General features: G+C 53.5%; 2 protein-coding genes across 2 annotated transcripts in view; both read right to left on the bottom strand.

Annotated features, from left to right (window-relative positions):
- The window catches only part of LOC116957887 (uncharacterized), a 29,158-nt gene extending 20,957 nt beyond the window's left edge, over positions 1 to 8,201 (bottom strand). Inside the window, exons 1-3 of the mRNA XM_032980325.2 lie at positions 8,114 to 8,201; positions 6,142 to 6,381; positions 4,359 to 4,482 (exon numbers count right to left, since the gene is read on the bottom strand). Coding sequence (XP_032836216.2) covers positions 4,359 to 4,482; positions 6,142 to 6,381; positions 8,114 to 8,201 — 452 coding nt within the window. The remainder of the gene's footprint in view (positions 1 to 4,358; positions 4,483 to 6,141; positions 6,382 to 8,113) is intronic.
- Positions 6,354 to 25,014, bottom strand: LOC142906365 (uncharacterized). Its single transcript, XM_076054020.1, has 6 exons — positions 24,949 to 25,014; positions 21,428 to 22,577; positions 19,384 to 19,517; positions 12,325 to 12,443; positions 8,127 to 8,245; positions 6,354 to 6,486 (listed from the first exon to the last, which is right to left on the bottom strand). Exons 1-2 carry the CDS (start codon positions 25,012 to 25,014, stop codon positions 21,528 to 21,530), a joined length of 1,116 nt encoding a protein of 371 aa, XP_075910135.1. The 3' UTR covers positions 6,354 to 6,486; positions 8,127 to 8,245; positions 12,325 to 12,443; positions 19,384 to 19,517; positions 21,428 to 21,527.
- Between the last annotated feature and the right edge of the window lie 964 nt (positions 25,015 to 25,978).

Below are 25,978 nucleotides of genomic sequence, written 5' to 3'. Positions count from 1 at the left end.
GTGAGTGAGTGAGGAGTGAGTGAGTGAGGAGTGAGAAGTGAGGTGAGGAGTGAGTGGGGAGTGAGGAGTGAGTGAGGAGTGGGAGAGGGTGAGTGAGTGAGTGAGGAGGGGTGAGTGGAGTGAGTGAGGAGTGAGTGAGGAGTGAGTGGGGAGTGAGTGAGTGAGTGAGGAGTGAGTAGGTGGGTGAGTGAGGAGTGAGTGAGTGAGTGAGGAGTGGGTGAGGAGTGAGTGAGTGAGTGAGGAGTGGGTGAGTGAGTGAGTGAGGAGTGAGTGAGGAGTGAGTGGGGAGTGAGTGAGTGAGTGAGGAGTGAGTAGGTGGGTGAGTGAGGAGTGAGTGAGTGAGTGAGGAGTGAGTGAAGAGTGAGTGAGTGAGTGAGTGAGGAGTGAGTGAGGAGTGAGTGAGTGAGTGAGGAGTGGGTGAGTGAGTGAGTGAGGAGTGAGTGAGGAGTGAGTGGGGAGTGAGTGAGTGAGTGAGGAGTGGGTGAGGAGTGAGTGAGTGAGTGAGGAGTGGGTGAGTGAGTGAGTGAGGAGTGAGTGAGGAGTGAGTGGGGAGTGAGTGAGTGAGTGAGGAGTGAGTAGGTGGGTGAGTGAGGAGTGAGTGAGTGAGTGAGTGAGGAGTGGGTGAGGAGTGAGTTGAGTGAGTGAGGAGTGGGTGAGTGAGTGAGTGAGGAGTGAGTGAAGAGTGAGTGGGGAGTGAGTGAGTGAGTGAGGAGTGAGTAGGTGGGTGAGTGAGGAGTGAGTGAGTGAGTGAGGAGTGAGTGGGGAGTGAGTGAGTGAGTGAGGAGTGAGTGAGGAGTGGGTGAATTAGTGAGGAGTGAGTGGGGAGTGAGTGAGTGAGGAGTGGGTGAGGAGTGAGTGAGTGAGTGAGGAGTGGGTGAGGAGTGAGTGAGGAGTGGGTGAGGAGTGAGTGAGGAGTGGGTGAGTAAGGAGTGAGTGAGTGAGGAGTGAGTGAGGCGTGAGTGAGTGAGTGAGTGAATGAGTGAGGAGTGGGTGAGGAGTGAGTGATGAGTGAGTGAGTGAGGAGTGAGTGAGGAGTGGGTGGAGGAGTGAGTGAGGAGTGAGTGAGGAGTGGGTGAGGAGTGAGTGAGTGAGTGAGGAGTGAGTGAGTTAGGGAGTGGGTGAGTGAGGAGTGAGTGAAGAGTGAGTGAGTGGGTGAGCAGTGGGTGAGTGGGTGAGGAGTGAGTGAGTGAGGAGTGAGTGAGTGAGGAGTGGGTGAGTGAGTGAGTGAGGAGTGAGTGAGTGGGGAGTGAGTGAGTGAGGATTGAGTGAGTGAGTGGTGAGTGAGTGAGGAGTGGGTGAGGAGTGGGTGAGGAGTGAGGAGTGGGTGAGGAGTGAGTGAGTGAGGAGTGGGTGAGGAGTGAGTGAGTGAGTGAGGAGTGAGTGAGGACTGAGTGAGGAGTGAGTGATGAGTGAGTGAGGAGTGAGTGAAGAGTGAGTGAGTGAGTGAGGAGTGAGTGAGGAATGAGGAGTGAGTGAGTGAGGAGTGAGTGAGTGAGGAGTGAGAAGTGAGTGAGGAGTGAGTGGGGAGTGAGTGAGTGAGTGAGGAGTGGGTGAGGAGTGAGTGAGTGAGTGAGGAGTGGGTGAGTGAGTGAGTGAGGAGTGAGTGAGGAGTGAGTGGGGAGTGAGTGAGTGAGTGAGGAGTGAGTAGGTGGGTGAGTGAGGAGTGAGTGAGTGAGTGAGGAGTGGGTGAGGAGTGAGTGAGTGAGTGAGGAGTGGGTGAGTGAGTGAGTGAGGAGTGAGTGAGGAGTGAGTGGGGAGTGAGTGAGTGAGTGAGGATTGAGTAGGTGGGTGAGTGAGGAGTGAGTGAGTGAGTGAGGAGTGAGTGGGGAGTGAGTGAGTGAGTGAGGAGTGAGTGAGGAGTGGGTGAATGAGTGAGGAGTGAGTGGGGGAGTGAGTGAGTGAGGAGTGGGTGAGGAGTGAGTGAGTGAGTGAGGAGTGGGTGAGGAGTGAGTGAGGAGTGGGTGAGGAGTGAGTGAGGAGTGGGTGAGTAAGGAGTGAGTGAGTGAGGAGTGAGTGAGGCGTGAGTGAGTGAGTGAGTGAATGAGTGAGGAGTGGGTTTGAGGAGTGAGTGATGAGTGAGTGAGTGAGAGTGAGTGAGGAGTGGGTGAGGAGTGAGTGAGGAGTGAGTGAGGAGTGGGTGAGGAGTGAGTGAGTGAGTGAGGAGTGAGTGAGTGAGGAGTGGGTGAGTGAGGAGTGAGTGAAGAGTGAGTGAGTGGGTGAGCAGTGGGTGAGTGGGTGAGGAGTGAGTGAGTGAGGAGTGAGTGAGTGAGGAGTGAGTGAGTGAGGAGTGAGTGAGTGAGGAGTGGGTGAGTGAGTGAGTGAGGAGTGAGTGAGTGGGGAGTGAGTGAGTGAGGATTGAGTGAGTGAGTGGTGAGTGAGTGAGGAGTGGGTGAGGAGTGGGTGAGGAGTGAGGAGTGGGTGAGGAGTGGGTGAGGAGTGAGTGAGTGAGGAGTGGGTGAGGAGTGAGTGAGTGAGTGAGGAGTGAGTGAGGACTGAGTGAGGAGTGAGTGATGAGTGAGTGAGGAGTGAGTGAAGAGTGAGTGAGTGAGTGAGGAGTGAGTGAGGAAGTGAGGAGTGATGAGTGAGGAGTGAGTGAGTGAGGAGTGAGAAGTGAGTGAGGAGTGAGTGAGTGAGTGAGTGAGGAGTGGGTGAGGAGTGAGTGAAGAGAGTGAGAGTGGGTGAGGAGTGGGTGAGTGGGTGAGGAGTGAGTGAGTGAGAGTGAGTGAGTGAGTGAGTGAGGAGTGAGGGGTAAGGAGTGAGTGAGGAGTGAGTGAGGAGTGGGTGAGGAGTGAGTGAGTGAGGAGTGAGTGAGTGAGTGAGGAATGAGTGAGTGAGGAGTGAGGAGTGAGTGGGTGAGGAGTGAGTGAGTGAGGAGTGAGTGAGTTAGTGAGTGAGGAATGAGTGAGTGAGTGAGGAGTGAGTGAGTGAGGAGTGGGTGAGGAGTGAGTGAGTGAGGAGTGAGTGAGGAGTGGGTGAGGAGTGAGGGAGTGAGTGGTGAGTGAGGAGTGAGTGAGGAATGAGGAGTGAGTGAGGAGTGAGTGAGTGACGAGTGAGTGAGGAGTGAGTGAGTGAGGAGTGGGTGAGGAGTGAGTGAAGAGTGAGTGAGGAGTGGGTGAGGAGTGGGTGAGTGGGTGAGGAGTGAGTGAGTGAGGAGTGAGTGAGTGAGTGAGTGGTGAGTGAGTGAGGAGTGAGTGGGTAAGGAGTGAGTGAGGAGTGAGTGAGGAGTGGGTGAGCAGTGAGTGAGGAGTGAGTGAGGAGTGAGTGAGGAGTGAGGAGTGAGTAAGGAGTGAGTGAGTGAGTGAGTTAGTGAGTGAGTGAGGAGTGAGTGAGGAGTGAGTGAGGAGTGGGTGAGGAGTGGGTGAGTGAGGAATGAGTGAGGAGTGAGTGAGGAGTGAGTGAGTGAGGAGTGGGTGAGGAGTGAGTGAGGAGTGGGTGAGGAGTGGGTGAGGAGTGAGTGAGTGAGGAGTGAGTGAGGAGTGAGTGAGTGAGGAGTGAGTGAGTGAGTGGGTAAGGAGTGAGTGAGGAGTGAGTGAGGAGTGGGTGAGGAGTGAGTGAGGAGTGAGTGAGGAGTGGGTGAGGAGTGAGTGAGTGAGTGAGGAGTGAGTGAGTGAGTGAGGAGTGAGTGAGTGAGGAGTGAGTGAGTGAGGAGTGAGTGAGTGAGGAGTGAGTGAGTGAGGAATGAGCAGTGGGTGAGGAGTGGGTGAGGAGTGAGTGAGGAGTGAGTGAGTGAGTGAGGAGTGAGAGTGAGTGAGTGAGTGAGGAGTGAGTGAGGAGTGGGTGAGTGAGGGTGAGTGAGGAGTGAGTGAGTGAGGAGTGAGTGAGGAGTGAGTGAGGAGTGGGTGAGTGAGGAGTGAGTGAGTGAGGAGTGAGTGAGTGGAGGAGTGAGTGAGTGAGTGAGGAGTGAGTGAGGAGTGAGTGAATGAGGAGTGAGTGAGTGAGGAGTGAGTGAATGAGTGAGGAGTGAGTGAATGAGTGAGGAGTGAGTGAGGAGTGGGTGAGGAGTGAGTGAAGAGTGGAGAGATTCAGGGGAGAGATTCGGAAGGAGAGGGAGGGGAGAGCTGGGACAGAATAGAGTGGGAGTGGAGGGAGAGAAGGGAGCCGTCCATAAATGACGTCACGCACCTGGGGGGGGGGGGGTTAAAAATGTGACGTCACATTCTAAATATAGAATTTGTTATAACAACACTGATTGTTATAACAACACTCCTACAACATCAGAGTGCAGAGCTTTGTGACGTCACATTTGAGGGGGGTCTGACTTTTTGTGACGCCGTGTGACGAAGGGGGGGGGCAAAAATCGTCCAAAATCGCGTGACGTCATTTATGGACGGTCCCAAGGGAGCGGGAGGCGTATTGACCAGTAGCTGAGGGAGTACTGCACGCCAGGCGGGGCCTGGTGGCCCGGCCGCCAGGTGCAGACCACGTGGTCGGAGTAGAATGGTTGCACACAGAGCACGTCACGAGCCTCGCTCCCAGGGATGCCTGGACACAGCGGGGGACACGTGGTGGGGGTGCACAGGGACACGTGGTGAGGGACACGTGGTGAGGGTGCACAGGGACACGTGGTGAGGGACACAGGGACACGTGGTGAGGGTGCACAGGGACACGTGGTGAGGGACACAGGGACACATGGTGGTGGTGCACAGGGACACGTGGTGAGGGACACGTGGTGAGGGTGCACAGGGACACGTGGTGGGGGACACAGGGACACGTGGTGAGGGACACAGGGACACGTGGTGAGGACACAGGGACACGTGGTGGGGGTGCACAGGGACACGTGGTGGGGGTGCACAGGGACACGTGGTGGGGGTGCACAGGGACACGTGGTGAGAGTGCACAGGGACACGTGGTGAGGGTGCACAGGGACACGTGGTGGGGGTGCACAGGGACACGTGGTGGTAGTACACAGGGACACGTGGTGGGGGTGCACAGGGACACGTGGTGAGAGTGCACAGGGACACGTGGTGAGGGTGCACAGGGACACGTGGTGAGGGTGCACAGGGACACGTGGTGGGGGTGCACAGGGACACGTGGTGGTAGTACACAGGGACACGTGGTGGGGGTGCACAGGGACACGTGGTGGGGGTGCACAGGGACACGTGGTGAGAGTGCACAGGGACACGTGGTGAGGGTGCACAGGGACACGTGGTGAGGGTGCACAGGGACACGTGGTGGGGGTGCACAGGGACACGTGGTGGTAGTACACAGGGACACGTGGTGGGGGTGCACAGGGACACGTGGTGAGGGTGCACAGGGGACACGTGGTGGGGGTGCACAGGGACACGTGGTGAGGGTGCACAGGGACACGTGGTGAGGGTGCACAGGGACACGTCGTGATTTTTGTTGTTTTATTTTTTACCTACGTGACTTTACCGAATAGAACCAAGGAGTATGAATCCTTGCAGTCACGAAAGCTTCAAATCTAGAATTGAAAACTTGACCCCACCAGGGTAACTACATAACCGGTGCAGTCAGCAACGTCCCGGCCCGACCCACGGTGTCGAGCGGAGCCCGAAGATCGGGGGAGACGCAGCGCCGAGGGTTGATCCCCGATAACCGCCGCCGCGTCCGGGGGCTCGGGACTCGGCACTTTCACGGGCCGGGCTCCGCCCCTTGGCCACGCCCCCTTTCCAGATCCTTCCCGAAGACTCTGGGCCCCTACATCACGTGTCCCTCTCTCCCCCGTTTGGACCCCCCACCCTTGCCACCTCGTCCGGTCACGTGCCCTCTCGGGGTGCACCCAGACGGTGGCCTGGCGCTAAACGGCACAGCGAGCACATTTACGTCGCTACATCTGCACCAGATGGAAATTCCTCGCGTGTAAGACAAAGATCCACCACGCCCCCCCCCCCGCCCCCTCCCCACATACCCTACCCAGGCTGCAGGCGCAGTGCACCAGCGGGCGCTGTGCTCGGCACCGCGCCCGACCGCCTTTGTATCCCCCACTGCTGAAACGCATTCGAGGCCGAGTCGACCTGGGGGCGGTTTCAGATCGGTGTCCCGTGCGAGCGGGGAATCCAACTCGGGTCACCAGGGAAAGGGGATGGTGGGGGGCTGGGGGGGGGGGGTACGGGGGGGGGGGGGGTGGGGAGGGGGTCATAGCCATTACGTGAAAGGGGTTGGGGGGGGGGGCTCACTCACCTGGGGGTTCCCACGTGACCACCTGACACCTGGGGTCTCTCTTGGGGGTCCATGCCGCCTCAACTTCGCTTGCTTCGTCGTCGTCATCATCGTCGTCGTTGTTGTCGGAGTGGCACATGACGGGTCTCTCTACGTCACACTCCATCTGTCCGCACTCGGAACTCAGCTCCTCCTCCTCCTCCTCCTCATCCTCCTCCTCCACCTCCTCCTCCACCTCCTCCTCCACCTCCTCTCCACCTCCTCCTCACCGTCACCGCCATCACGTCTGTTGAGGCAGACTGCGGCCGTGGTTCTTCGGCCGGGCAGGAACGTGAGGAGCGCTTCACCGCAGCAGAGGGTGTACCCCTGGCGGGCGGGGTGGACAATGGGTGGACAGCGGGTGGACAATGGGTGGACAGTGAGTGGACAATGGGAGGACAACGGGCGGACGAGTGAACAATGGGTGGACAGTGGGTGGACAATGGGAGGACAATGAGTGGTCAATAGGTGGACAAATGAGTCAACTATGCGTGGACAACAGGTGGTCAGTAGGTGGACAATGGGTGGACAATGGGACGTAACCAGAGTCGTAGTGAGATGTGCGTCAACCACCACCATCACCACCACCACACAATGACATGACAAGCTCACTGATTGGCCGATGGAATCTGAATAATATAAATAGGGGGACAGCAGAGCTTGGACCTTGTCAGTAGCGGTGGAACCTCACCGCCACGCTGCTGCTGCTGCCTTCGTCTGTGACTCCACCTCCTGCGCCCCTTAGTCATCCTCTCTCTCTCTCTAAGTCGTCCTCTCTCTCTGAGTCGCCCTCTCTCTCTCTCCGAGTCGTCCTCTCTCTCTCTGAGTCGTCCTCTCTCTCTGAGTCGTCCTCTCTCTCTGAGTCGTCCTCTCTCTGAGTCGTCCTCTCTCTCTGAGTCGTCCTCTCTCTCTCTCTGAGTCGTCCTCTCTCTCTCTGAGTCGTCCTCTCTGAGTTGTCCTCCTCTATCTGAGTCGTCCTCTCTCTCTGAGTCGTCCTCTCTCTCTGAGTCGTCCCCTTTCCCTCTCTCTCTCTGAGTCGTCCTCTCTCTCTCCGAGTCGTTCTCTCTCTCTCTGAGTCGTTCTCTCTCTGAGTCGTCCTCTCTCTCTCTCTAAGTCGTCCTCTCTCTCTGAGTCGCCCTCTCTCTCTCTCCGAGTCGTCCTCTCTCTCTCTGAGTCGTCCTCTCTCTCTGAGTCGTCCTCTCTCTCTGAGTCGTCCTCTCTCTGAGTCGTCCTCTCTCTCTGAGTCGTCCTCTCTCTCTCTCTGAGTCGTCCTCTCTCTCTCTGAGTCGTCCTCTCTGAGTTGTCCTCCTCTATCTGAGTCGTCCTCTCTCTCTGAGTCGTCCTCTCTCTCTGAGTCGTCCCCTTTCCCTCTCTCTCTCTGAGTCGTCCTCTCTCTCTCCGAGTCGTTCTCTCTCTCTCTGAGTCGTTCTCTCTCTGAGTCGTCCCTCTCTCTCTCTCCGAGTCGTCCTCTCTCTATGAGTCGTCCTCTCTCTCTCTCTGAGTCGTCCTCTCTCTCTCTGAGTCGTCCTCTCTCTCTCTGAGTTGTCCTCTCTCCGAGTCGTCCTCTCTCTCTCCGAGTCGTCCTCTCTCTCTCTGTCTGTCCGAGTCGTCCCCTCTCTCTCTGTCTCTCTCTCTCTCTCCCCGTGAGCGAGCGACTACTGTGCCGTCGCTATGGATGACTCCACTGAAATCAGTGGAATCATCATCGGCCCAAACTGCGCCATAGGCAAGTGCCATTCCCCACACAGCTGTGAGTACTCACCCGGGCAACACAAAGACAAAGGTCCCCCGTGTAGCCCACGCAGGCTGCTGGGGCAAGTGCGGCTTAGCGAGGAGCGTCTACGGAGGCTGGTGTGGGCAGGCCCAGGCCGCGGCCGCCTTTGTATCCCCAGTGCCGATGTTTATACTAAAGAAACCGCACCGGGGCACTGTACTGATGTGAGTCTGAGTCCACGTCGAGTGCTCACGTTCCACTGGCCGTGTTCGTCGCGAGCGTAGATGCTGTAGTTGGCGTTGCGCGCCTGAGGATGCCAACGCAACATCACCGTGTCGTGGTTCTCAGCGTGTCCCAGACTCAGGTTCACTCCTACGGACACATCATCATCATCACCATCATCATCATCACCGACATCATCATCAACATCACCATCACCCCCAACATCATCACCAACATCACCGTGTCGTGGTTCTCAGCGTGTCCCAGACTCAGGTTCACTCCTACGGACACATCATCATCATCACCGACATCACCGACATCATCATCATCACCGACATCATCATCATCACCGACATCATTATCCACATCACCATCACCCCCAACATCACCGTGGTGTGGTTCTCAGCGTGTCCCAGACTCAGGTTCGCTCCTACGGACACATCATCATCATCATCATCACCGACATCACCATCATCACCGATATCATCATCAACATCACCATCAGCCGCAACATCATCACCGTGTTCCAGACTCAAGTTCGTTCCTATGGAGACATCACTATCAACATCATCATCAACATCGCCAACAGCACCACCATCTCAACATCAATACCAGATCCTCGACATCACGGCCATCTGAACATCATCACCATCTCATAATCGTCACCATCTCAATGCAATTTTAACAACATTATTGTGATCAGCATCAACATCACTACCATCTTAACAACATCACCAATCTCATCATCTCAACATCATCATCACCAACTCACTCACTTGCCCCTCCCTCTCTCTGTGTTGTGAAATGCAATCATGTGTCTGTGTGTCTGTGGGGCTGTGTGGCTGTGTGTCTGTGTGTCTGTGTGGCTGTGACTGTGTGGCTGTGTGTCTGTTTCTCTGTGTGGTTATGTGTCTGTGTGTATGTGTGGTTGTGTGTCTGTGTGTCTGCGTGTCTGTGTGGTTGTGTGTCTGTGTTTCTGTGTGGTTGTGTGTCTGTGTTTCTGTGTGGTTGTGTGTCTGTGTTTCTGTGTGGTTGGGTGTCTGTGTGGTTGTGTCTGTGTGGCTGTGGGGTTGTGTGTCTGTGTGGCTGTGTGTATGTGTCTCTGTGTGGTTGTGTGTCTGTGTTTCTGTGTGGTTGTGTGTCTGTGTGTCTGTGTGGTTGTGCGTCTGCGTGTCTGTGCGTCTGTGTGTCTGTGCATCTGTGTGTCTGTGTGTCTGCGTGTCTGTGTGGCTCTGCCTCTGTGTGTCTGTTTCTCTGTGTGGTTGTGTGTCTGTGTGTCTGTGTGGGTGTGTGTCTGTGTGTCTGCGTGTCTGTGTGGTTGTGTGTCTGTGTGGCTGTGGGGTTGTGTGGCTGTGTGTCTGTGTGTCTGTGTGTCTGTGTGGTTGTGTGTCTGTGTGTCTGTGTGTCTGTGTTTCTGTGTGGTTGTGTGTCTGTGTGTCTGTGTGGTTGTGTGTCTGCGTGTCTGTGCGTCTGTGTGTCTGTGCATCTGTGTGTCTGTGTGTCTGCGTGTCTGTGTGTCTGTGTGTATGTGTGGTTGTGTGTCTGTGTCTCTGTGTGGTTGTGTGTCTGTGTGTCTGTGTGTCTGTGTGGTTGTGTGTCTGTGTGGCTATGTGTCTGTGTGGTTGTGTGGTTGTGCGTCTGCGTCTCTGTGTGTCTGCGTGTCTGCGTGTCTGTGTGTCTGTGTGGTTGTGTGTCTGTGTGTCTGTGTGGTTGTGTGTCTGTGTGGTTGTGTGTCTGTGCGTCTGTGTGTCTGTGCGTCTGTGTGTCTTTGTGTCTGTGTAGTTGTGTGTCTGTGTGTCTGTGTGGGTGTGCGTCTGTGTGTCTGTGTGGTTGTGCGTCTGTGTGGTTGTGTGTCTGTGTGTCTGTGTGGTTGTGCGTCTGTGTGTCTGTGTGGTTGTGCGTCTGTGCGTCTGTGTGTCTGTGTGGTTGTGTGTCTGTGTGGTTGTGCGTCTGTGTGTCTGTGTGTCTGTGTGGTTGTATGTCTGTGTGTCTGCGTGTCTGTGTGTCTGTGTGGTTGTGTGGCTGTGTGTCTGTGTGGTTGTGTGTCTGTGTGTCTGTGCGTCTGCGCGTCTGTGTGGCTGTGTGTCTGTGTGTCTGTGTGGTTGTGTGGCTGTGTGGTTGTGTGTCTGTGTGTCTGCGTGTCTGTGTGTCTGTGTGTCTGTGTGGTTGTGTGGTTGTGTGGCTGTGTGTCTGTGTGTCTGTGTGGTTGTGTGTCTGTGCGTCTGTGTGTCTGTGTGGTTGTGCGTCTGTGTGTCTGTGTGTCTGTGCGTCTGCGCGTCTGTGTGGCTGTGTGTCTGTGTGTCTATGTGTCTGTGTGTCTGTGTGTTTTTAGTGGGTGGGGAGCGGTGGTGCCGCGGTTAGCGCGCCGCGCTACAAACCCGGCGGCCCAAGTTCGATTCCAGCTTACGGTGGACAACCAGTGACGATTATCTGAATCGGTCCTGGGCCTCCCCTAGGTCAACTCAGCCTCAAATGAGTACCTGGTGCGGTGTGTAAACATCGCCACTGGGGAGACAAAGGCGGTCAGGCGTGGAGCTGACCACCCACCCCCTCGTGTGCCGTTCAGCTCTTCATAGGTGCTACTCGCTAACAGCACTTGCCCCTACAGTCTGTTCAAGGTTATAGGGGGGATCTTTGTGTTCCTATCTGCGTGTATGTACGTGTGGGGCCGTCCATAAATGACGTCACGCGATTTTGGACGATTTTTGACCCCCCCCCCCCTCGTCACACGGCGTCACAAAAAGTCAGATCCCCCCCCCTCGAATATGACGTCATAAAGCTCTACCCCCCCAAAAAAATAAAACACGCTTCAAATCCCTTTAAACTATTGTCATTGTAGTGCGTGTTTAATGTGGCGCTGCACTCTGATGCTGTAGGAGAAAACATTTATTAAGAAGTCTATTTAATTAAGTAGCACGTGTCGTCTATATTTATTTAAAGTTGCGCATTTTTACGTGACGTCACATTTCTCAACACCCACCCCCCCTCGTCACACATCGTCACAAATGTCTGACCCCCCCCCCACCGCCCCATGTGCGTGACGTCATTTATGGACGGCCCCTAAGTGTGTGTGGAGTTGAGACGAGAGACGGAGTGACGTGGTACAGGAGGCTATGGAGCTGAGTGAACTTGCCGATGACCGGTACCAGCGGTGTCAAGAGGCCTTCCAACAACAGCGGAGGAGCGACACTCACAACAACGAGCGGAGCGCCGGGCGGATAAAACGCAGAAAGTTGGCAACAGTGGGGGAGCACAGGCGGTGCATCTGCCAGCCATCTCAATCTTCCTGCACCTAGCCTGGCACGGCAGTCAACCCATGGCACCACCTGGGTCTGTCCCGTGACCTGAACCTAGCCTGGCACAGCAGTCAACCCACGGCACCTGGGTCTGTCCCGTGACCTCCTGCACCTAGCCTGGCACAGCAGTCAACCCATGGCACCTGGGTCTGTCCCATGACCTCCTGCACCTAGCCTGGAACAGCAGTCAACTCATGGCACCTGGGTCTGTCCCGTGACCTCCTGCACCTAGCCTGGCACAGCAGTCAACCCATGGAACCACCTGGGTCTGTCCCGTGACCTCCTGCACCTAGCCTGGCACAGCAGTCAACCCATGGCACCTGGGTCTGTCCCGTGACCTCTTCCTGCACCTAGCCTGGCACAGCAGTCAACCCATGGCACCACCTGGGTCTGTCCCGTGACCTCCTGCACCTAGCCTGGCACAGCAGTCAACCCATGGCACCTGGGTCTGTCCCGTGACCTCCTGCACCTAGCCTGGCACAGCAGTCAACCCACGGCACCTGGGTCTATCCCGTGACCTCCTGCACCTAGCCTGGCACAGCAGTCAACCCATGGCACCTGGGTCTGTCCCGTGACCTCCTGCACCTAGCCTGGCACAGCAGTCAACCCATGGCACCTGGGTCTGTCCCGTGACCTCCTGCACCTAGCCTGGCACAGCAGTCAACCCATGGCACCTGGGTCTGTCCCGTGACCTCCTCCTGCCAGCAGCGAGAGTCTTGCACACCTCACGTGACGGCCTCAAGGCGCACCTAGCCTGGCACAGGCGCCGCGGCGACGTCACTGCCGCTTAGCGGTGACTGGCCGATATTTTTTTTGTACGCATGCATCTTCATGCGTTCGTGTTTCCGCGTATATGTATGCACGTATCTACGTGTGCTGGCTAACAGCACTTGCCCCAACAGTCTGTTGAAGGCCATTGCGAGAAGCCCTTACCCTGTGGCAAACGTGTTCCTGGAACCCACAGAGTGGGTGCAGAAGACACCTCTCCAATCGTCAACATCATCGCGATCATCATCATCGCCGTCGTCGTCATCATCATCATCACGCTCCTCCTGCACACCACAAACCCACAGCGGCGGGAGCAAGCACCCATCAAGGTGCCGGACGGGCACACGAGGGAGTAGCGTGGTCAGCACCACGCCCGGCCGCCTTTGTCTCCCCAGTGCTGATCATTATTCAGACAAAGGCAAAGATCCCCCTGTGAAGCCTTAAGATACTTTACGGGGGCAAGTGCTGTTAGCGAGTAGCGGCGCCTATGAAGGCCAGGACGGCACACGTGGAAGTGGGGTGGCCAGCAAACACGCCCGGCCGCCTTTGTTTCCCCAGTAGCAATGTTACTACACACCGCAGCAGGTACTCATTTGAGGCTGAGTCGACCTAGGGGGAGGCCCAGACCCGTTTCAAGATAATCCTCACTGGGATTGGCGGTGGCCGTGAGCGGCACCACCGCTCCCCACGCACTAAAAACGCACAGACACACAACCACACAGACGCACAGACGCACAGACGCACAACCACACAGACACACAGACACACAGACACACAACCACACAGACACACAACCACACAGACACACAGACGCACAGACACACAACCACACAGACACACAGACACACAGACGCACAGACACACAACCGCACAGACGCACAGACACACAGACTAACAGACACACAACCACACAGACACACAACCACACAGACGCACAGAGGCACAGACACACAACCACACAGACACACAACCACACAGACGCACAACCACACAGCCACACAGACGCACAGCCACACAGCCACACAGACACACAACCACACAGACACACAACCACACAGACGCACAGACGCACAGACGCACAGACGCACAGACACACAAACACACAGACACACAGACGCACAGACGCACAAACGCACAGACACACAACCACACAGACACACAGACACACAACCACACAGACGCACAGACGCACAGACGCACAGACGCACAACCACACAGACACACAGACACACAGACACACAACCACACAGACACACAACCACACAGACACACAGACGCACAGACACACAACCACACAGACACACAGACACACAGACGCACAGACACACAACCGCACAGACGCACAGACACACAGACTAACAGACACACAACCACACAGACACACAACCACACAGACGCACAGAGGCACAGACACACAACCACACAGACACACAACCACACAGACGCACAACCACACAGCCACACAGACGCACAGCCACACAGCCACACAGACACACAACCACACAGACACACAGACGCACAGACGCACAGACGCACAGACACACAAACACACAGACACACAGACGCACAGACGCACAAACGCACAGACACACAACCACACAGACACACAGACACACAACCACACAGACGCAAAGACGCACAGACGCACAGACGCACAGCCACACAGACGCACAGACACACAACCACACAGACACACAGACACACAGACGCACAGACACACAACCACACAGACGCACAGACGCACAGCCACACAGACACACAGACACACAACCACACAGACACACAGACACACAGACGCACAGACACACAACCACACAGACGCACAGACGCACAGCCACACAGACACACAGACACACAACCGCACAGACGCACAGACACACAACCACACAGACACAGACACACAGACACACAACCACAGACACACAGACGCACAGACGCACAGCCACACAGACACACAACCGCACAGACGCACAGACACACAACCACACAGACACACAGACACACAGACACACAACCACACAGACACACAGACACACAAACGCACAGACACACAACCACACAGACACACGGACGCACAGACGCACAGACGCACAGACACACAACCACACAGACACACAGACAAGCAACCACACAGACACACAGACACACAACCACACAGACACACAGACGCACAGACGCACAGACGCACAGACGCACAGACACACAACCACACAGACACACAGACACACAACCACACAGACACACGAACACACAACCACACAGACACACAACCACACAGACACACAGACACACAACCACACAGACGCACAGACACACAGACGCACAGCTACACAACTACACAGACGCACAACCACACAGACACACAGACGCACAGACGCACAACCGCACAGACGCACAGACACACAGTCACACAGTCACACAGACACAGCCACACAGACACACAGCCACACAAACACACACACGCACAGCCACACAGCCACACAGACGCACAGACGCACAGACACACAGACGCACAGACGCACAACCACACAGACACACAGACACACAACCACACTGACGCACAGACGCACAACCACACAGACGCACAAGCACACAGACACACAGAGGCACAGACACACATACGCACAACCACACAGACACACAGACGCACAGACGCACAGACACACAAACACACAGACACACAGACGCACAGACGCACAGCCACACAGACACACAACCACACAGACACACAGACACACAACCACACAGACGCAAAGACGCACAGACGCACAGACGCACAGCCACACAGACGCACAACCACACAGACACACAGACACAAAACCACACAGACACACAGACACACAGACACACAGACGCACAGACACACAACCACACAGACGCACAGACGCACAGCCACACAGACACACAGACACACAACCACACAGACACACAGACACACAGACGCACAGACACACAACCACACAGACGCACAGACGCATAGACGCACAGCCACACAGACACACAGACACACAACCGCACAGACGCACAGACACACAACCACACAGACACAGACACACAGACACACAACCGCAGACACACAGACGCACAGACGCACAGACGTACAGACACACAGACGCACAGACGCACAGCCACACAGACACACAACCGCACAGACGCACAGACACACAACCACACAGACACACAGACACACAGACACACAACCACACAGACACACAGACACACAGACGCACAGACGCACAGACACACAAACGCACAGACACACAACCACACAGACACACAGACGCACAGACGCACAGACACACAACCACACAGACACACAGACAAGCAACCACACAGACACACAGACACACAACCACACAGACACACAGACACACAGACGCACAGACGCACAGACGCACAGACACACAGACGCACAGACACACAACCACACAGACACACAGACACACAACCACACAGACACACGAACACACAACCACACAGACACACAACCACACAGACACACAGACACACAGACACACAACCACACAGACGCACAGACACACAGACGCACAGCTACACAACTACACAGACGCACAACCACACAGACACACAGACGCACAGACGCACAACCGCACAGACGCACAGACACACAGTCACACAGTCACACAGACACAGTCACACAGTCACACAGACACAGCCACACAGACACACAGCCACACAAACACACACACGCACAGCCGCACAGCCACACAGACGCACAGACGCACAGACACACAGACACACAGACGCACAGACGCACAACCACACAACCACACTGACGCACAGACGCACAACCACACAGACGCACAAGCACACAGACACACAGAGGCACAGACACACATACGCACAACCACACAGACACACAGACGCACAGACGCACAGACACACAGACGCACAAACGCACAACCACACAGACACACAACCACACAGACACACAGACACACAGCTACACAACTACACAGCCACACAGCCACACAGACATACAGACGCACAGACACACATACACACAGACGCACAACCACACAGACACACAGACGCATAGACGCACAACCACACAGACACACAACCACATAGACACACAACCACACAGACACACAACCACACTGACGCACAGACGCACAACCACACACGCACAAGCACACAGACACAGAGGCACAGACACGCATACGCACAACCACACAGACGCACAGACGCACAGACACACATACGCACAGACGCACAACCACACAGACACACAGACACACAGACGCACAGCTACACAGCTACACAGACACACAGACGTACAGACACACAGACGCACAGACGCACAGACACACAACCACACAGACACACAACCAAACAGAAAAACAATCACACAGATGCACAAACGCACAGACGCACAGACGCACAGCCACACAGACACACAGACATACAGACGCACAGCCACACAGACGAACAGACACACAGACGCACAACCACACAGACACACAGACGCATAGACGCACAACCACACAGACACACAACCACACAGACACACAACCACACAGACGAACAACCACATAGACACACAACCACACAGACGCACAACCGCACAGACGCACAGTCACACAGACACAGCCGCAAAGACACACAGCCACACAGACACACTGCTACGCAAACTACACAGCCACACAGACACACAGACATACAGACGCACAGACACACAGACACACAGACGCACAACCACACAGACACACAACCACACAGACGCACAGTCACACAGACACACAACCACACAGACGAACAACCACATAGACACACAACCACACAGACGCACAGTCACACAGACACACAGACACACAGCTACACAAACACACAGACGCACAGCCACACAGCCACACAGACACATTGCTACACAACTACACAGACACACAGACGCACAGACACACAACCACACAGACACACAGACACAAAGACACATAACCACACAGACGCACAGACACACAGACACACAGATGCACAACCACACAACCACACAGACGCACAGACGCACAGACGCACAACCACGCAGACGCACAGACGCACAACCACACAGACACACAAACGCACAACCACACAGACACACAGACGCACAACCACACAGACGCACAGACGCACAACCACACAGACGCACAACCACGCAGACGCACAACCACACAGACACACAGACACACAGACGCACAACCACACAGACACACAGACACACAGACGCACAACCACATAACCACACAGACACACAGACGCACAGACACACAGACGCACAGCCACACAGACGCACAGACACACAGACACACAGACACACAGACGCACAGACACACAACCACACAGACACACAGACACACAGACGGGGGGGGGGGGGGGGGACGGGGGGAAAGTGCGTCTTGTGATCTGGTGAATACGGTAATTCCCTACCCAAACAAAGACAAAGATCCCCGGTGTAGCCTGTAACAGACTGTTGGGGCAAGTGCTTTAAGCGAGTAGCACCTATGAATATCGGAACAGCGCACGATGGGGGGTGGGTGGCCAGCACCACGCCCGGCCGCATTTGTCTCCCCACTGGCGATGTTTACTACGCACCGCACCAGGTACTCATTTGAGGCTGGGTCGACCTAGGGGGAGGCCCAGGACCGGTTCAGACAATCGTCACCGGTGTTGGCCGTGAGCGGGAATCGAACCCGGGTCGCCAGGTTCGTAGCGCAGCGTAGCGCTAACCGCTACACTACAGCCGCCACCACCGCCGCCGCCTCCCCGGATAGAGACATTGAGATACATAGAGACTTTTAGACATACACAGAGACCCATAGAGAAATAGAGATTCATAGAGAATCATAGAGATACACAGAGACCCATAGAGACATAGCAATTCATAGAGACACATAGAGACTCATAGAGACACATAGAAACTCATAGAGACCCATAGAGACACATAGAGACTCACAGAGACACATATAGATCCATAGAGACACTTAGAGATCCATAGAGACACATAGAGACTCATAGATACATAGAGATCCATAGAGACACATCGAAACTCACAGAGACACATAGAGATTCATAGACACACAATGATAGTCACAGAGACCCATCGATACACAGAGATCCATAGTGACACATAGAGACTCATAGATACATAGAGATCCATAGAGACACATCGAAACTCACAGAGACACATAGAGATTCATAGACACACAATGATAGTCACAGAGACCCATAGATACACAGAGATCCATAGAGACACATAGAGACTCATAGACACACAATGATAGTCACAGAGACCCATAGATACACAGAGATCCATAGAGACACATAGAGACTCACAGATACACAGAGATCCATAGAGACACATAGAGACCCATAGATACACAGAGATCCATAGAGACACATAGAGACACATAGAGACACATAGAGACATAGAGACTCATAGAGACCCATAGAAACACATAGAGATTCATAGACACACAATGATAGTCACAGAGACCCATAGACACACAAAGATCCATAGAGACACATAGAGACTCATAGATACACAGAGAACCATAGAGACACATAGAGACTCATAGAGACACATAGATACTCATAGAGACCCATAGAGACACATAGAGACTCATAGATACACGGAGATCCATAGAGACACATAGAGACTCACAGAGACACACAGAGACTCATAGAGACCCATAGATACATAGAGGTACAGATATACGGAGGAAAAAGATACAGACCCATAGAGAAACAGTGACTCATGGACGGTCAGAGACTCACTGACACACAGTGACCCGCAGAGAACAGAGTGACCCATTGGAGAAGAACCACGGCTCGTATGGAAGGTGCCACTCACAGCTCCGCACAGACAAATTCAAGAATCCCGCATTCCCTTACCCACCCCCCCCCCCACCAAGCACCTGGAAGTTCCAGGGCGGACTGCAGCGACGAGGTCACCACGCACGGCTCCACTCACCCGTGGCTGGGCTGGCCGTGGGCGCAAATTCCGCGCGCGAATGTCGACAGCTGAGCACAGCGGAGGAGTCTGGGGGGGGGGGGGGGGATGGTTTTGGGAATCCCCCCCCCCCTCCACTCCACCCCTCAATCCTCTCCCATCCCCCTCGGCTCCTCAAAACCCCTCCCACGCCCTCCCCCCCCCTCCCATAGAACCCCCAAATCCACCACCGCCCCCACCCAATCGGTCAGGGCTTGCCGAGCGTCTCGACTCACCTGAAAGTGAAACGCGCAGGCTGAAAGGGGAAGCGGTCGCTTCAGAGTTCCTCTTTGAGATAAAGGTGCCCCGCTCCTCGGTATAGCCTCGGCACACCGTCGGGGGCAAGTGCCGTGAGCGAGGAGCAGCCTCCCTAAGAGGGCCGGCCACGGCGGTGGGAGTCTTAAGGGGCCGTCCATAAATGACGTCACGCGATTTTGGAACGATTTTTTGACCCCACCTCCCCCCCCCCCCCCCCAAACCACCACCATTCGTCACACGGCGTCACGAAAAGTCAGAGCCCCCCATTCAAATATGACGTCACAAAGCTCTGCCCCCCACCCCCCTCCCCAAAAAATATATATATAAAACATGCTTCAAATCGCTTTAAGCTATTGTCATTGTAGTGCGTGTTTAATGCGGCGCTGCACTCTGATGTTGTAGGAGAACACATTTATTAAAAAGTCTATTTAATTAAGTAGAACGTGTCGTCTATATTTATTTAAAGTTGCGCATTTTGATGTGACGTCACATTTCTCAAAACTCACCTCGTCACACATCGTCACAGATGTCTGACCCCCCCCCACCACCCTAGGTACCTGACGTCATTTATGAACGACCTCTAACACCAGAGAAAAACACACACACAGACAACAAGTACCACTACACATCGACACGAGGTACTCATTTGAGGCTGAGTCGACCTAGGGGAGGCCCAGCACCGGTTCAGATAATCGTCACTTTGCGTCGGCCGTGAGTGCTCACAGACACACAAAGACAAAGACCCCCCCCCCCCCCCCCGGTATAGCCTGCAGAGAATATCGGGGCAAGGGCTGTTAGCGAGTAGCACCTATGAAGGCCGACACGACATACGCCCGGCCGCCTTTGTCTCTCCAAGTAGACACACGAACACACACAGACACACAACACACACAGACACACGAACACACACAGACACACGAACACACACAGACACACGACACACACAGACACACGAACACACGCAGACACACGAACACACACAGACACACGAACACACACAGACACACGAACACACACAGACACACAACACACACAGGCACACAACACACGCAGACACACGAACAGACACAGACACACAACACACGCAGACACACGAACACACACAGACACACAACACACACAGACACACGACACACACAACACACACAACACACGCAGACACACAACACACGCAGACACGCGAACACACACAGACACACAACACACACAGACACACAACACACATAGACACACGAACACACACAGACACACGAACATACACGAACACACACAACACACAACACACACCACACACCAAGACACACACGACACACACAGACACACAACACACACAGACACACACCACACACACAGACACACACGACACACAACACACACCACACACACAGACACACACGACACACACAAACACACACCACACACACAGACACACACGACACACACAGACACACAACACACACAGACACACACCACACACACAGACACGCACGACACACACAGACACACGAACACACACGAACACACACAGACACACGAACACATACAGACACACAGACACACGAACACACACAGACACACGACACACACAGACACACGACACACACAGACACACGACACACACAGACACACAACACACACAGACACACGAACACACGAACACACACAGACACACGAACACACACAACACACACAGACACACAACACACACAGACAACACACACCACACACACAGACACACACGACACACACAGACACACGACACACACAGACACACGAACACACACAACACACAACACACACAGACACACGAACACACACAGACACACAACACACACACAACACACACAACACACACAGACACACCACAGACACACAGACACACCACACACACACACAGACACACCACAGACACACCACAGACACACAGACACACCACAGACACACAGACACACACCACACACAGACACACCACAGACACACCACAGACACACAGACAGACACACAGACAGACACACCACACACCTGTAAAGGGTGAATCCGGCGTCTCTCTCACCTGGACACAACTGAGCGCAAACCCTGAGTGGGCGTGTCGGGATAAACCCTCGGGGGCGAGCTGCAGTGCTCACGTGACTTTTGGAAATCCCAGGTGAGGTGTGACGTCACTCACGTCTCCGCTGTCTGTGTGTGATTCTCTGTGTCTCTGTGTGTCTCTCTGTGTGTGACTGTCTCTGTGTGTGTCTCTCTGTGCCTCTATATGTCTCTCTGTGTCTCTCTGTGTGACTCTCTGTGTATCTCTGTGTTTCTGTGTGACTCTCTGTGACTCTCTGTGTCTCTGTGTGTGATTATCTGTGTGTGACTCTGTCTCTGTGTGTGTCTCTCTGTGTCTCTCTGTGTCTCTCTGTGTGTGATTCTCTGTGTGTGACTCTCTGTGTATCTCTGTGTCTCTCTGTGACTCTGTGTGACTCTCTGTGTATCTCTGTGTCTCTGTGTCTTTGTGTGTGTCTCTCTGTGTGTGTCTCTGTGTCTCTGTGTGTGACTCTCTGTGACTCTCTGTGTCTCTGTGTGTGTCTCTGTGTGTATCTCTGTGTCTCTCTGTGTCTCTGAGTGTGACTCTCTGTGTCTCTGTGTGTGTGTCTCTCTGTGTCTCTCTGTGTGTGACTCTCTGTGACTCTCTGTGTCTCTCGGTGCATCTCTGTGTGTGACTCTCTGTGTGCGTCTCTCTGTGTCTCTCTGTGTGTGACTCTCTGTGTGTCTCTCTGTGTCTCTCTGTGTGTGACACTCTGTGTGTAACTCTCTGTGTATCTCTGTGTCTCTCTGTCTCTGTGTGTCTCTGTGTATGTCTCTCTCTCTGTGTCTCTCTCTGTCTCTGTGTGTCTCTCTGTGTCTCTGTGTGTGACTCTCTGTGTCTCTCTGTGTCTCTGTGTGTGTCTGTCTGTGTCTCTCTGTGTCTCTCTGTGTCTCTGTGTGTGTCTCTCTGTGTGTGACTCTCTCGTTGTCTCTGTGTGTGACTCTCTGTGTCTCTCTGTGTCTCTGTGTGTGACTCTCTCTGTATCTCTGTGTGTGACTCTCTCTGTGTCTCTCTGTGTCTGTCTGTGTCTCTGTGTGTGACTCTCTTTGTCTCTCTGTGTCTCCGTGTGTGTCTCTCTGTGTCTCTGTGTGTGACTCTCTTTGTCTATCTGTGTCTCTGTGTGTGACTCTCTTTGTCTCTCTGTGTCTCTGTGTGTGTCTCTCTGTGTCTCTGTGTGTGACTCTCTGTGTCTCTCTGTGTCTCTGTGTGTGACTCTCTTTGTCTCTCTGTGTCTCTGTGTGTGTCTCTCTGTATCTCTGTGTGACTCTCTTTGTCTCTCTGTGTCTCTGTGTGTGTCTCTCTGTGTCTCTGTGTGACTCTCTTTGTCTCTCTGTGTCTCTGTGTGTGTCTCTCTGTGTGTGACTCTCTCTGCGTGTGACTCTCTTTGTCTCTGTGTGACTCTCTTTGTCTCTCTGTGTCTCTGTGTGTGTCTCTCTGTGTCTCTGTGTGACTCTCTTTGTCTCACTGTGTCTCTGTGTGTGTCTCTCTGTGTGTGACTCTCTCTGTGTGTGACTCTCTGTGTCTCTCTGTGTCTCTGTGTGTGTCTCTCTGTGTCTCTCTGTGTCTCTGTGTGTGACTCTCTCTGTGTCTCTCTGTGTCTCTGTGTGTGACTCTCTTTGTCTCTCTGTGTCTCTGTATGTGTCTCTCTGTGTCTCTGTGTGTGTGACTCTCTGTCTCTGTGTGTGACTCTCAGTGTCTCTCTGTGTATCTCTGTAACTCTCTGTGTGTGTCTCTCTGTGTTTCTCTGTGTCTCTCTGTGTGTGTCTATCTGTGTGTGACTCTCTGTGTATCTCTGTGTGTGTCTCTCTGTGTCTCTGTGTCTCTCTGTCTCTCTCTGTGTATCTCTGTGTCTCTCTGTGTCTCTCTGTGTGTGACTCTCTGTGACTCTCTGTGTCTCTCTGTGTTTCTCTCTGTGTCTCTCTGTGTGTGACTTTCTGTGACTCTCTGTGTCTCTCTGTGTATCTCTGTGTGTGACTCTATGTGTGTGTCTCTCTGTGTCTCTCTGTGTGTGACACTCTGTGTGTAACTCTCTGTGTATCTCTGTGTCTCTGTGTGTGTCTCTCTGTGTCTCTGTGTCTCTCTGTCTCTGTGTGTCTCTATGTATGTCTCTCTGTGTCTCTGTCTCTCTGTGTCTCTCTCTGTCTCTGTGTGTCTCTCTGTGTCTCTGTGTGTGACTCTCTGTGTCTCTCTGTGTCTCTGTGTCTCTGTGTGTGTCTCTCTGTGTCTCTCTGTGTCTCTGTGTGTGTCTCTCTGTGTGTGACTCTCTCTGTGTGTGACTCTCTGTATCTCTCTGTGTCTCTGTGTATCTGTGTGTGTCTCTCTGTGTATTTCTGTGTCTCTCTGTGTCTCTGTGTGTGTCTCTCTGTGTGTGACTCTCTCTGTGTGTGACTCTTTGTGTCTCTCTGTCTCTCTGTGTCTCTGTGTGTGTCTCTCTGTGTGTGACTCTCTTGTTGTCTCTGTGAGTGACTCTCTGTTTCTCTCTGTGTCTCTTTGTGTCTCTGTGTCTCTGTGTGTGACTCTCTCTGTGTCTCTGTGTGTGACTCTCTCTGTGTCTCTCTGTGTCTCTCTGTGTGACTCTCTTTGTCTCTCTGTGTCTCTGTGTGTGTCTCTCTGTGTCTCTGTGTGTGACTCTCTTTGTCTCTCTGTGTCTCTGTGTGTGTCTCTCTGTGTCTCTGTGTGACTCTCTTTGTCTCTCTGTGTCTCTGTGTGTGACTCTCTGTGTCTCTCTGTGTCTCTGTGACTATGTGTGTCTCTTTGTGTCTCTCTGTGTGTGACTCTCTCTGTGTGTGAATCTCTGTGTCTCTCTGTGTATCTCTGTAACTCTCTGTGTGTGACTCTCTGTGTATCTCTGTGTGTGTCTCTCTGTGTCTCTGTGTCTCTGTGTGTCTCTCTGTGTGTCTCTCTGTGTCTCTGTGTGTGACTCTCTGTGTCACACACAGGGTAGTGTTAGTCTATCGGTAGTGTTAGTCTATGGGCAGTGTTAGTCTATGGGCAGTGTTGAGTCTATGGGTAGTGTTAGTCTATGCGCAGTGTTGAGTCTATGGACAGTGTTAGTCTATGGGCAGTGTTAGTCTATGGGCAGTGTTAGTCTATGGGCAGTGTTAGTCTATGGGCAGTGTTAGTCTATGGGCAATGTTAGTCTATGGGCAGTGTTGCGTCTATGGGTAGTGTTAGTCTATGGGCAGTGTGTGTGCATGACTTATTTTACACCGTACGTAGCCACGCGTGCTAATCTGAGTTTGCGGTGGAAGAATGTTGTTGTTGATTGTTCCTCTTTTTGTTTTGGTGACATTTCATGATCTGGGTAGTTGCTATCAATAAAGTTATATAGCCCTTTTGTATACGGCATGTAAAAAAAATAACATTGACGGACAGTTTTCGACTTATAAACACGTTCAGTTCACGAGGCCCGTTCGTAAATCGCGACGGTACGTAAGTCGGAACACCACAAGGTGCAGGTTACGTCTCGACTTACGAACGAGTTCAGTTCCGGAGATCTGTGTTCGTAAGTCCCAACGTTACTCCTGCCGATTCCAAACATGTCGCACAGCATGTTCAATAAATACGGGGGAATGGCTTTGAAAGTTGCATAATCTCCTGCAGATGTAGATGCCACTGGTTCTTCACGTTCTGCAGATGCAGATGCCACTGGTTCTTCACGTTCTGCAGATGTAGATGCCACTGGTTCTTCCTGTTCTGCAGATGTAGATGCCACTGGTTCTTCCTGTTCTGGAGATGTAGATGCCATTGGTTCTTTATGTTCTGTAGATGTAGATGCCACTGATTCTTCATGTTCTGTAGATGTAGACGCCACTGGTTCTTCACGTTCTGTAGATGTAGATGCCACTGGTTCTTCACGTTCTGCAGATGTAGATGCCACTGTTTCTTCACGTTCTGCAGATGTAGATGCCACTGGTTCTTCCTGTTCTGGAGATGTCATTGGTTCTTTATGTTCTGTAGATGTAGATGCCACTGATTCTTCATGTTCTGTAGATGTAGACGCCACTGGTTCTTCACGTTCTGGAGATGTAGATGCCATTGGTTCTGTATGTTCTGTAGATGTACATGCAACTGGTTGTTCGTGTTCTGTAGATGTAGATGCCACTGGTTCTTCACGTTCTGCAGATTATATGCCACTGGTTCTTCCTGTTCTGTAGATGTAGATGCCACTGGTTCTTCACGTTCTGCAGATGTAGATGCCACTGGTTCTTCACGTTCTGCAGATGTAGATGCCATTGGTTCTTTATGTTCTGTAGATGTAGATGCCACTGGTTCTTCATGTTCTGTAGATGCCACTGGTTCTTCCTGTTCTGTAGATGTAGATGCTACTGGTTCTTCATGTTCTGCAGATGTAGATGCCACTGGTTCTTCATGTTCTGCAGATGTAGATGCCACTGGTTCTTCACGTTCTGTAGATGTAGATGCCATTGGTTCTTTATGTTCTGTAGATGTAGATGCCACTGGTTCTTCACGTTCTGCAGATGTAGATGCCACCGGTTCTTCCT

The sequence above is a fragment of the Petromyzon marinus genome, chromosome 64 (assembly GCF_048934315.1).
Source record: "Petromyzon marinus isolate PM22_M1 ecotype Great Lakes invasive population chromosome 64, UKy_Petmar_22M1.pri1.0, whole genome shotgun sequence".
In the NCBI taxonomy this organism is placed as follows: Eukaryota; Metazoa; Chordata; class Hyperoartia; order Petromyzontiformes; family Petromyzontidae; genus Petromyzon; species Petromyzon marinus.
Note: the sequence above shows the minus strand (reverse complement) of the source record. Positions and strands in the feature narration are given on the sequence as shown.

Coding starts and splice junctions, on each gene's coding strand:
- LOC142906365 (XM_076054020.1), bottom strand. CDS start 25,014: ATGTTTGGAATCGGCAGGAGTAACGTTGGGACTTACGAACACAGATCT. Junction 22,578..24,948: donor CTCCGGAACTGAACTCGTTC/GTAAGTCGAGAC, acceptor AGACACAGATAG/ACAAAGAGAGTCACACACAG.